The sequence below is a fragment of the Carassius carassius genome, chromosome 21 (genome assembly GCF_963082965.1).
Source record: "Carassius carassius chromosome 21, fCarCar2.1, whole genome shotgun sequence".
Classification (NCBI taxonomy): domain Eukaryota; kingdom Metazoa; phylum Chordata; class Actinopteri; order Cypriniformes; family Cyprinidae; genus Carassius; species Carassius carassius.
In genome coordinates, this window is record NC_081775.1 from 26412273 (window position 1) to 26425237 (window position 12965).

Sequence of the window (12965 nt, forward strand, 5' to 3'; positions counted from 1 at the left end):
GGTCCGGTGACTGTGGAGGCCAGGTCATCTGGCGCAGCACCCCATCACTCTCCTTCCTCATAGTCATGAAAATAAAAAAAACTCTTTGAATGAGAAGGTGTGTCCAAACTTTTGGTCTGTACTGTATGAGCACTAAAGCAATTTCATGTTCAGATAATGTGAGTTTAGGGACAACAGCGATGTCGCAAACAACCAGTACTTCAATACTACAATAAAAATACAGTTTCAAAATAATACAATATAAAGTAATAGATTAAAATCAAATGAAAAATACATTAGTAAAAAATTAAATATTAACATTTTAAATTAAATAAAAATAATAATAAAGTACAATAATAAAAAATTATGAAATAAAATGTATTTTAACTAAGAAATCATGGTAAATATGTCCAAAGTGCAATAATGTTAAAAGAATGAAAAGCCTTTGGGCCTGATTTATTTTAATTCGGTGCAAACTTTAAAGAGGAGATTTTAAATGGAGATTTATACATCATTTGAAAAATGAATAAATAAATTGTAAGGATATGACAATATTTGGCTGTTATACAGCTATTTAAAAATTTGGACTCTGAAAGTCAAAAAAAAAAATATGAGAAAAATTGCCTTTAATAATAACATAATGATTTTTGGCACAGAAAAAAAGAATTATAATTTTGACCCATACAGTGTATTGTTGATTACTGCTACAAATAAATTGTTCCAGGGTCACATATGATAATCAATATAATAATATATATATTAATAATTGATAAAGTAATTAATTACATTAATTCATAGTTATAGTGAGTAAGATTTATAAGAGTGTTCAAAAGCATATATTATTTTCAGCTGTGACATCAAAATTAGCATTGAGAGTTGTAAACTTTCAACATTTTCAGTAGTGAATCAAACAGAATCGAGCTCTATTAATAAATACTGTAGCAAAATAAATATATATAACACCGTAATGTACTATAGTATTTTTATGGAACTTCAAGTTATTTCCAGTAGTCCAAAAAGCATTGACAATAACATAGCACTCTTGGTCCAGTTGCATTAAATGACAAAATGCAGCCAATGTTTGAAGTAACACCCTATGCACACACAGTGTAAGAGCACCAGTAACAGGATCAACTCAAGGTTTCTTCCCACACAAGTGGAAATTTAGATCTTGGATCATTTGATATTAGTTCCATCACATATTGTATAAACCGACTTAACAGGTCTCCGGTCCTCAAACTCCCCCTCTTCCTCTGAGTGTCTCTCCAGCATGAGAGCTTCATTGTTTGGAGAGTGTTTATGGAGGAACAATGCTCTGCTTTCACTGCCAGTGTCTCGCTGCGCTAGTGTTAACAACTCTTTTATTCATCCACCATCCCATGTTCTCCACCGGCCCACTCCTGTCCTCCAATCTTCTGCTGTCTCTCTGAGGTCACATCTCTGACACAACCAAATTCCTCAATAATTGGATTTGTGCAAATGCTTGTAATTCCCAAAGCATTAGTGTTTTTTCACAGATAAATACAAAGGATGTTGTAGGTTTAATTGAGGTTTTAAAATATTTTAATGTTCTATAATAAGTTCAGATTCAATATATAATTGTATTTGCTGCATAAATGTATATATTTGGATTAAACATGATGATTTAATTCAATTAATTACACAATTATTATTATTATTATTTTTACATTTTCTTTAAACTTTAGTTCATTTCTTCAGTAGTTCTTCAATAGACACAACTCTAGTTTGTTTTTATACATTTTGGTTTTAGTAATTCTACTTTAAGTCACAATGACACAGAAGTAGCAGACTAAATGACTGGAGAAGTCCGGCATACATAACCAGAAAGTCATTTTAGCCATCAAGGTAATTATAGTTGACTAAATATTATTAATAAACAAAAATAACAATACATAACCATAAAAAACAAACATTTTAGTTACTTGAACATTGTAATTTTAGCTGAAATAATAATTAACCCCCCCCCAAAAAAATAATAAATTTGACTAAATTTAAATGAACTTAGTACTAAAATACCTAAAACTTAAATAAAAATTAAAAACTACATAGACACGTTAAAAAGGAAAAAGAAAAAAAAAATGAAATAATGACAAACACCAAATTACTAAAGATGTAACTAAAATTAAGATCAAAGAGTAAATTTCTAATTGAAAAAACTGAGTTATGAATACAATTTTGATTAAAAATTATAACGTTTTTTTTTTTTTTTTTTATAAAACGTAACAAATGAATGAATCATTCACAATAAGATCTAGTACATCTATTCAGAAAATGTCATGGTGACTTTAAGCCAGTACTATTGCTTACAAATTAAAATAATAAGTTGTCAAACTCAAATGAAAGACTAAAAATAATAGATCAATTATTGTCCTTTATGATTGTTTTTACAAAAACAATTATGTGCCATTGTCTCGGTTACGTAATCTCACCTAGCTTTTACTAATGAACCATAGTCTCAAGGGAAATCAAAATGGGCCTTTTAAACAACAAATCTGCGCTCCAGCTAAAAGAAGCATTTTTTATGACCAAGTAATTGCGGAAACCTCAAATCAAACTGATGCACATCTGCCTTAAATTGACAACCAAGGTAAATTCAATTAAACCATAAATTAAACCAACCCCCCAAACTGATGAAACCCTTAATGGGAAGGGGAAAAAACTTTCCATCACAAGGTTATGAAACTTAAATTAGAGGCAGCATAACCTGGAATTACAAAACGTTTAATGCATCCACAACACATGACTCATGTCAAACATGATAGAGGAGGAAAGAGATTCACTTCTCTGTCATCACCGGGCGATTAGGACAACGTCTGGAGAGCCGTATAGGGATCTAATGAGTTTGCTCTGTGCACAGGGTCTGCAAACTTTAGGGTGTGGTAGAGTTAAAAAAGGAAAGCAATGCAGCAGAGGAAGCAAGCTGTAAACTGTCCTCATCCTGGCCATTCCTAGATAAGCCCAATCTAATTCCTTGCGGCCAGGGAGGAAATAACAACTTCTGGAAAATCATAAGACTCTGTATAAGAAGTCAGTATAAATGAAAACAAGTGGACCTTTTTTTCTTTTAAACTAAACTTTGATGAGAAGACGCAGTACATGAGAACTGATCTTGACATCACTCTGTGTGTCCAACTGAGATCAAACGATCACACAGCTTGCATGAACTGAACTACTGATACATGTGCATGTATACAGGATGTACACCCTGGTGAGAGGAGCAAAGGCCTAAAATATCAAGCCCAGAGGCTCAAACTGTTCCATGTAATTTAGAAGCATTATCCTGCCACAAACTACAAAGATAAACATGACTATTTCAGGCTAATGTTTCAAAATTGCCTCAGCTCTTGCCTCAGACCCGTTCACATGCACCAAGTATGATAACTATATTAACGTCTGCAGACTCCACACCAATGCTTAATAACATGTTTATTATAAATTTTGATTGGTTGCCCATGTTATCATCAAAAAAAACATTTTGAAAGTGATTCCAAATCACTCTGTTTCGTTAATGTTATAGTTTTGGTATGATCGGTGCTATTCTTATAAATTTATTAAGATTTTTTTAAATTTCATCCTTGGTGTGAACAACCTTTGGTAGGACTAGGGCCAATAGATGATGCCATAATCCATGGCCGATAGACATCACGATGTTGCGCCGGCCTTTCACTGGACGCGACAAAGGGAATGTTGAAAATCATTCGAATTTTGTGTCAGGACGTCATAAACAGAACGCAGTGGCAGTACTGTCAGGGATTTTTTGTGTCACGCCATGCTGCATCCAGTGTAGACAGCATCATTGATTATACTGAGCTCTATATATAGTGAATCTCTATTATAGATCAGTGGTTCTATAGTATTTTGTTGCGCCGCAATACTCGCATCTGGTGTAGACACGGTGTTAGGAATCGTTAGTTGTTTTCCCTTATAAAGATTCACGCTTTGGTCACACCGAAGAATAAATGTGTGCATATCTTAAAAAAAGATACAAAATAGCTCAGATTAAATACTTATTCTTTCACCATTCTCCTTTCTGGTTCTTTATTGCCTTGAATCATTTAAAACTCTTTAATTATTAAATTCATTTTAATAAACCATTACATTACAACCACCCCTCCCTTCCAAAAATTTTTTTTTACTAAAATGTGAGTGACAGGTGGAACCATTGTTTCATTTGAACCACTAGCGCAGCCTGTGCAGGAGGAATTTAAACTGAGTGCCCTTGTGCCTGGCAAAAAGCGTTTGCAATAAACCAGCTCGCACTGGTGTATGTTCAGACGTAACACAGCCTCAAAACATCAGGATGTCTTACAAAACACAGCACCAAAACAACAAGACTACCTTCAGTGTTGTCTTTGTCCTCATGCAGGAGGTGCACGTCTATTATCAGAGGAAATTATGTCCAAATATGAATCCGCAAACAGAGAATCCTAATTAAAAGGTGTGATTGAAGCGGAAAAACCAAAGCCAAGCAGCCTCGCGGGAGATTAAAGGCAACTAGCCAGAATTAAAAGCTAGTGGATTAGGCCGGATTCGAGGATGTTGCTCCACGTGTTTGGTCAGGGGAAGCAAGCGGCCCCTAGATGAGCCCGATTAGGCACAACAGTACAATGCTAAAAACAACATGGTAACAGTAACAGTAATAATCAGGACTCGATAATGTGAGATTTTCACTTGCATTTGAAACTAAAATGTTCAAATCTTCAAAACCCTATGACTTAATAAAATAAATATGAGTGTTGCATGTTTTAAAGTAACAACGTGGTAATCAGTCAATAAATGATATATATTTGCTGTTAATAAATTATGCCAATTATTGATCAATTATGACCATGTTTAGTGTTTATGTTAATGTAATAGTACTATGTTAATAGATAAGTAAAGCATTGACATTTTAAAATAAGAGTCCTAGTGTATTTCAGGCCTGCATTATGCAAAAAGTTATTTTATTCCTGTTATTATTGGTATTTTTGTTATGCAATACGCTGGATCTGGCATCAGTGTAAACTCTTTCGGCTATTTAATATAAAGATTTTAATAGCATTGGAACAATAATCTGTATATACACAGACAAAGTATACAAAGAGTATATAGATTAAACTAGGCCTAAAAACAATTACATAATTATTAAATACAGTTTGAAGCTGAAATATTTAAAAATGTAGTGGACGGTTTGCTTTTAAATATCTCTTTGTATCGATTTATTAAGGAAAAATATCATTCGATTGTTTTTTTCTGTTTACAATTTTTTTCATGTGCTTCTATTTTTGTTTGCTCCTTGGGGAAAAAGTAAGCATCAAGTCCTAAGTAAGATCGTATCTAAACATTCACCCAACAGTAAATATTCAGTCATAAGTTTTTCTCACTTTTTCTTTTCCAGGAATAGCAGTGTTCATGGTTTGGTTACCAACCATGCACTGTATTGAGACAGTATTCAGAAGTCATTTGATAAACATGCAAAAATGATTTCCCTATGCAGCAACTCTCAAATCTCATCTGAAAAGTCACGTTTAGCTACAACACATGAAATAATCAATCATTTAGAATCAATGACACCAAACTAGGTGTCAATATGTTGTGACGTCTCTTTTTAATCTGAACATGGATGCAAATGAGGTGGATGTGTTTGTCATAACTGAATGAGTCACCTCGGTTTAAATATGCAGAATGACAAATGAGATTTTCATTGAATGGTCTGCTCCTTACACAAAGCTATAAAGGAATGGATGACTAAAGCCCCCTTTCCACTGCACACGACATTCGGACACGATTGTCGAATTTCTCCCTCTAACGGCAGTCGCGCAGAACTTTCAAACTGGTGGTGCAGCAACCGTTACCTTGGCATATTCACCATGGTAAAATTAATAATTTTAATGAACATAATTAATGTATGAATGCATCATCACAAATCCAATGACCCGCAAAATAAAAACAGTAGGTTTTATGGGGCTAATCAACATAAATAATGGTTCAATAATTATTAAATAATTATTTCTGCCATAATTATTATAAACAACCATTTTACAGAAATAGTGTTTAAAGGGTAATGTTAACAAAATATTGGTAATTCTGACGTCGATAGTTTTGATTAGAATACATCACATCCGGTCGGGCTTTGGCATACGGTCTAGTCGCAGAAGTTCAAATATTTGAACGTAACCGAAGCTCAAATCGGATCCAAAATTTCCGCATACGCATGTGATCGGAACTCCACGTAGCTCCCTCATTACTTTCCATTGGAAATGAATGACTTCCGGTCTGTCGCTTGTCATTCGTCGGAGACTGTGGAAAGGTGGCTTTAGAATATAGCACAATAGTCACAGACACTATTTTTTTTTTGGGGGGGGGGGGGGGGGGGGGGGGTCACATTATGGAATGTGACCCCATAATGGTCACATTATGGAAAAGAGATTTGTGAATATTAATTAAAAATTAACCTTTTGTATTCCACAGGGGAAAAAACAGCATACATTGTACATTTGGGAACAACATAAGGGTGAATAAATTTTAACAGATTTTTCATTTTTAGAATGTATAATTGCATTTGTGCATATCCTATACACAAACGAGTTCTCAAACTTTCATTAAGTTAACTTGAATGCACTGAATATTGCTCACAAAAGTAGTAAAGACTTTAAATCAGTTTTGTGAGTGTGAGTATAAGAAGATTGGCTCTTGAGAAGCTATAAGTCTCGATGTGATTATAACAACTCTTCTCATCCTTACATCAGAATCAGGCCTCCTGAATAATGAGGTCTGATAATCTGCAGCCAAAGCTGCTCTCCCGCTGGGCCAAACCAGACAGAAAATACCAAGCCAAATGAGGAGGCCACTGGGGTGAACACAATACCTCCACATTGACAACGACAACATCAGCTGTCCATTCGGATGAGGCAACAAGAGGCAACATAGGTTCAGTTGTAAAATGTAGTGAGCTGCCTACCTAGACTGCATTTTTGGAGAAACATCAACTCGGCTGGTTCAGTACCTGCCTAGAATGCCCCAACATACATCTGATGTAGGCAGCTCACTAAAGGTAATGAGACACAGCCATAGTTTGACTCAAACAGAGTCAAGGTGACTTGGTCCCAGCACTCACAGAGAGCTCCAGGACTAGCTTCTGCATCACTGACAGTTTAAATAAGTTATTTTCTGATGCAACAGTAGCTGAGCTGATATGAAATCATAAATAGTAGAGCTGATGCATTATATAAACTATATAAAGATTGGGTTATATAAACGTTAACTGAATATATATATACACCTTATAAATATATCTTCTTAATTTTGCAAATTGCAAAAATATATATATTGAAATATATACGGAATAAGCACTCAACAAGTGTCTAGCATACTTGCAAAATCCTTCAATATGGTTTAAAAAGCATCCTAGGATGACAAGGATGAAGATAATTTCCATTAGATTGGTCTAACATTTTGTGGTCACTATATAATTCCTTTTCTTCCTTGTGAGGTATTCCATAATTTAACTTCACCGTTATGTAAATGTAGATAATAATACAAATACTGTTGGTGTGTCCAAACTTTTGACTCACACTGTCCAAAATCAAATATTAAAAATGTATGTACTAGTACTTTAAAACTTTCTTTTACTATAAATTCATTTAGATTTTATAGTATATGGTCCGTACCAACGTGTGCTGTTTGAAACAGAATAGAAATGAACCAATATAAGCCTATTCAAAAGCTGGAATTAGGTGAAATTATTTAGACACAACCCCTGTGCCTGTAGTGTTTCTGGTTTATATATAAAAATCTGAAGTCTTCACCGGAATACAAGAAACCAAACGACAAAATGTCAAACTTCAGTCCTGACTTTTTAAGCCAAACATGTCAGCAACTCCCAAAGCGAAAGCACTACAACAATCCCCGTTATGTTTATATAAAATTGTATTTAGAGGTGGGCGTCTCTAAATGACAAGGATAATTTCTGACCATTAGAAATATATATATATATATATATATATATAAATCGGCTCTAAAAGTAAATTATTTGGGAGAGTGCTGATACAGTAGCGTCCGCCCTGAGGATAACTCAACAGGTGAAGTAAGTTACACAGTGCAACATTCCACTGACTGAAACAACATTACTATCATAAACAAAATTAATATACTCTATGTCGGATCAAAATGACTTATATTGATTATATTGCCTAGTGCTTAGGATTTATTTTCCGAAATAAACATACAACTATTCCTGAAAAACTGTACATGACATTCCCTCAGCAGCGATACTTACAACATTGTCGCTTTTATTCGGATAAGCAACTCTTCCTCCACCTTTCACGGGCATCCTGATTTCTCTGTTTAAAAACTACTTCAGCGCTGGAACAAAGACGATTTTTTCCCCTAATCTGTCGTTGTCGTCAGTCTCTTGGATTCAGCATGGCTTTTGAGCAAGAGATCCTTGTGAAATCGTTCCTGGTGGAGCGATCAGCGTATAAGGACGCGAAGGCAGACCCTGGGAAACATTTTTGCTGCGAGCGACTTTCAACCCAAGCCAACCTACTTCACGATTGTACCAACAACGGAAAAGGGGTGTGTGATGTGCTTGCACGCAGATTATTTATAAACCCTGCGTTGTAATTTAAAAATACGTTTTTAATATAAACAATATGCTTACAACGTATTAAAAAACAATAAATGTTTAGTCTGTTAGCTTAATATAATTTTTATTGCACTCGTTTGTTAATTAATCATCCTCCCCCGCTTGTCGAATGGTTGCGCCTAGCGGGCAATCATTGATTTAACTGTTCCCTAAGAGAGTTGCATGATAACACACTGAACCATGTTTACTGTCAAGTGTAGCTAACAACTTTAGATATATACCACGAAAGAGAAGCTATGTTTAATGTTTATGTTTATGTCATGTTTAATATAAACATGGTTTATTACAAAAAATAGTTTAAATGCGGATTTAAAAGTTAAGGTCCTGATATGAGGTGTTTATCTCAGATGTATTTTAAACCGAGTCAGATACTGATGATAGTCATTAAAATCCTAATAAAAATAATAAATCGTCAGGTGCACACAAACCGCAAGACAAATTGCCGGGGGAAAATGTTTTTTTTTTTTTTTTTTGAAAGATTATAAATCAAAATCAATGTTCCATAACTTAATTCTAAATATAAGCACCGTTAATCTTTCAGAAGTCTTGCAAGTAGTGTACACGAGTATGCATACTTTATGTCAGTACATGTGTTATTTTGGAATGAGCTTATGCAATGCTCTGCCAACTACATATAAGAAGTTGTAAGCACACTTCTTTTTTGACTTTCTTATAATTAACATTAACCTGTGCTCTATAAAGCAAAACAGAAAACAGCCAATATTTCCAAAACTAAATTAAGGAACATTATAAATGTGCATGGTCTATCTAAAGTCCTCGCTGAAACGCGAGGGACCAAATGACAAAGTGTCAAAACTCCAGTCTTGATTTTCAGAGCAAACATGTCAACCCTCTCAAAGCAAAAGCACTACAACAATTCCCTTAAGCCTTTTCATTACATATTTTCATGAGGATCTAAATTTATCTGCTCAGATCTAAATTTAAAACATCTAAATTACAAAAGGACACCCTGGAACATTCAGAAGCTTCTGGCATAACTAATATCTGAGTGTAAATAAACTGCTATAATTAAAAGTGCTTAAAGCAACAGAACATAAAACAATAGAAACATAATACATTTTATGTGCAGTATATGAGCAACTCCCTGTCCGAGACACAATTATGACCTCAATGGTCCCACTCAGAGCTGCGTACTATTAACAGAAACACCCAGTGAGCTTGTTAACTCATACATGAACTCTGTCACAGAAGTCTTTTGTCATCTCCCAGCATTCTCTCTTACGGATGATGTCACCACAAGCATGGCTGGACACATTACGGATCAGAGCAGCGTCTAAGTATCTCTGTGAGTGATTTCATGATGTTTAGTGAATTATATCATGTTTCACATGCATTAGCATGAATCTTTAATGTCATAATGTGTGATCAAACATGTGCCTTTTCTATCTGCACTATCTGCAGTATTTGTTTTGTGTGTGCACATGTGGAGTGTGTTGTTGTGTTAAGTGATATTCTGGTGACTGGCCTTGCTGTAATCATGACAGCAAGCTGCTGAACCAGTCTGATTCAGTGATTGGCCTCTTTATCACAAGTGGATAAAAAAAATATGTTTCAATGAGTATTGGCTGCTGGGGTTGTTTGCCATCCAGAACTGAATCGAGAAGGCCTTTGTGATTCAGTTTCAAATGCTGAATTTAAACAAATAGAATACAGAACTGTAATTTTAATTTTAATTTAAAGTTAATATTTTTTTTTAAGAGCTGTTCAATTGAATGTTCTTTTATGTTTGTCTGAAATGAATTTCCTTGACTGCTATTGATCTGATATTAAAACTCTCTATATAACACCCACTTTTAATGTTAATGGATAAAAAAAAAGTCCTATATTTTTTAGCTGAATATCCTGTAAGTTGTAATATATGTTTTAAATGGCAATGTTTTCATTAATATATTTCATTATGAATAACTGATAAACGTGATATCACACACACACAACATTTGAGGTATACTTCCAGAAACATTAGATGATATTAATAAACAAAGATGGTAGTAATTAAATGCTAAAATGTGGTAAAAAAAAATAGTATGCTTTAATTTACCTCAAAGTCATAATATGATTATATATATTTAAAAATGTGCTGGACATTTTTTTAATTTATTTTTTTGTGGCACTTTACCAATAAGGGATTTTTGCAGAGATGTCATAAATCCTCAAATATTTTTTTCTTAGTGTAAATACCGTACACTTTATTTATCTAAAGAACCTTTTTCTACTATAAACAACCTTTTAGTGGAATGAAAAGTTTCCTAGGATGTTAAAGGTTCTTCATGGAACCATGACAGTAAAAAAGCCTTACGTCGAAGCAATATGGTAACATTTGAACATGTTTTGTTCATATTTTCAAAAACTCTGACACTACTGAACTTAGAGGAATATGTCTAATAAAAATGCATTCTACATATCAGAGAAAAATTCAAAATAAAATAAAATAAATAAATACAGTTTCAACTTATTAATTAAAAAGAACTAAAATGCTGATGGCTATTCTGTTGGCAACACAACATCTCTAAACCAGACTGCCATGAATTTATAATTAATAAAACCCTTAGATGTGTGGAATAGAAGCAAGAATGCAAACGTGTACAGGGACATTTTGTGCAGCACAGGTGCATCAAGTGTGAACTCAGCAGAGGACAAAAGCCTGTTTCTGTGGCCTGGATTGGGTCTGTCACTGAAATGAAAGGCTACGAGAGCGTCTCTATCCCTCGGCACATCCACGTTAGGTGTGATGAAAGGTGAGAAAAAAACAAGAGTTCAATCAAATCTGGCATATGGACCTAATTAGCACCTACAGAAAAAGCATGTCAGAAGAGCAGCATAAAATTACGTAAAAACACTCTGGAGTGAAGATGCAGCTCAGAATGAAGACTAAAGCAAATTGTTATCCAGTGGCCTAGCGGGCATATTTTGATTCAGCTGTCTTGCACATACTAATTAGAAAAGATTAACAGGCTGTTGAGTTCACGCAGTGGAGATGAAGTGCAGTGTGGTGGCTTTGCAGTTATCTCTAGTTTCCTAAAGCCCTTATTTCATTTTAATCAGAAAATGGGCATGCTTCTCCCCACTATCAACAAGGAAAAAATGTTAAAAAGTAATGATGGTTTATCAGAGGAGGCAAAAATAAATAAAAAAATTCTAAATGATCTGTTTAGTATTTTAATCAGTTTACTTAGGGGCCGTTTACATGTAATAAAGCGTTTTTGGCTTAGGATATGTGTAAACGTGAATCGTTTTGAAAACACTGTCGAGTATATGTGAAACTTTTTAAAAACGCAAGGGAAAAACTTTTCCATTTTTGATTACATCGTTGTCGTGTAAACGTAGCCTTAGTAGATGGATATTATGCAAACACATTTTTTTATAGTAACCCAGGTGTTTTAACCTGTAAAGCCTACTGTGTCATATTTTATATGACAATCAGATGACCTTCTGTCATCTGATCAAAAGTTTAGTCTTTTTCAGCAAGTAAAATGTCAATTTAGTAACTGAAATTAAAATAATTATAAAAATGTCCCCCCTCAGGTCAGGTTCATGTGTTTTTTGCTGTGTAAGAATAACGTTCATATTTTTAGTTATATTTCAAGATGAACACACTAAAACTGAAGCAACATTTTCTTAATTATCCATACTGCCTTAAAAAAAATTGTGTGATTGTGATTAAAATAAGACTTTTGAAGAATTATGATTTGAAATATTATTGAGAATTAGCGTTAACTGGCATTTATATGCATTTTATTTAATTGAGTTTCATCCTACTTTTTGGCCATATAAATATCAGCAACTGCACCAAATTGTATTTTTTATTTTTTATTTTTTGCTCAGTTTGGGCCACTTAATAAAACTGAGGGGTTTTTTTTCTATTCAAGCTGCATATTCTCATCATATGAGCAAAAATAAGAACACTATATATAAAATATGACACAACACATACGCAAACAACAAACCATGGTTCAACAAACCATTCTTAAAAAAAAGCACAAATTTTTGACTATTATGTAACAAGTCAGGGTTTACAGAGCAGGCTGATTGCATAAAGGCTCCTTTGATTGTAAACCGACCAATCAGAATGCACATACAGCAACACTGCTCCATAAGAAATGCATTATAAATAAAAGGCCACCCTCTGGATATCACACATGATTATAGGTCAAAGGTCAGTAATAATGTTTTACCCTGCACAGCACTGGATTGAAGTTCAAGACTGGTATTGCTGCTGAAATATGTATTGGCATGAAGTATGAAGGGTGTGCCCTCTAGATTACAGTGCCTGACGCTACGCTTGAATGAATAATACATCTCAAAGTGTGAGGCCAGCTTG

The 12965-nt window shown here is 34.1% G+C and overlaps 1 protein-coding gene across 5 annotated transcripts in view; it reads right to left on the bottom strand.

Annotated features, from left to right (window-relative positions):
* Positions 1-12965, bottom strand: part of LOC132098016 (tight junction protein ZO-2-like) — a 90496-nt gene that overhangs the window by 54875 nt on the left and 22656 nt on the right. The window contains exon 1 of one of the 5 annotated variants that reach the window (XM_059504103.1): positions 8258-8544. The exons of 3 other annotated variants lie outside the window; for them this stretch is intronic. In XM_059504103.1, coding sequence (XP_059360086.1) covers positions 8258-8311 — 54 coding nt within the window. In that variant the 5' untranslated portion in view covers positions 8312-8544. Of the gene's footprint in view, positions 1-4338; positions 4410-8257; positions 8545-12965 lie in introns of those variants that run through there. One more of the 5 variants, XM_059504104.1, reaches the window with a different exon arrangement.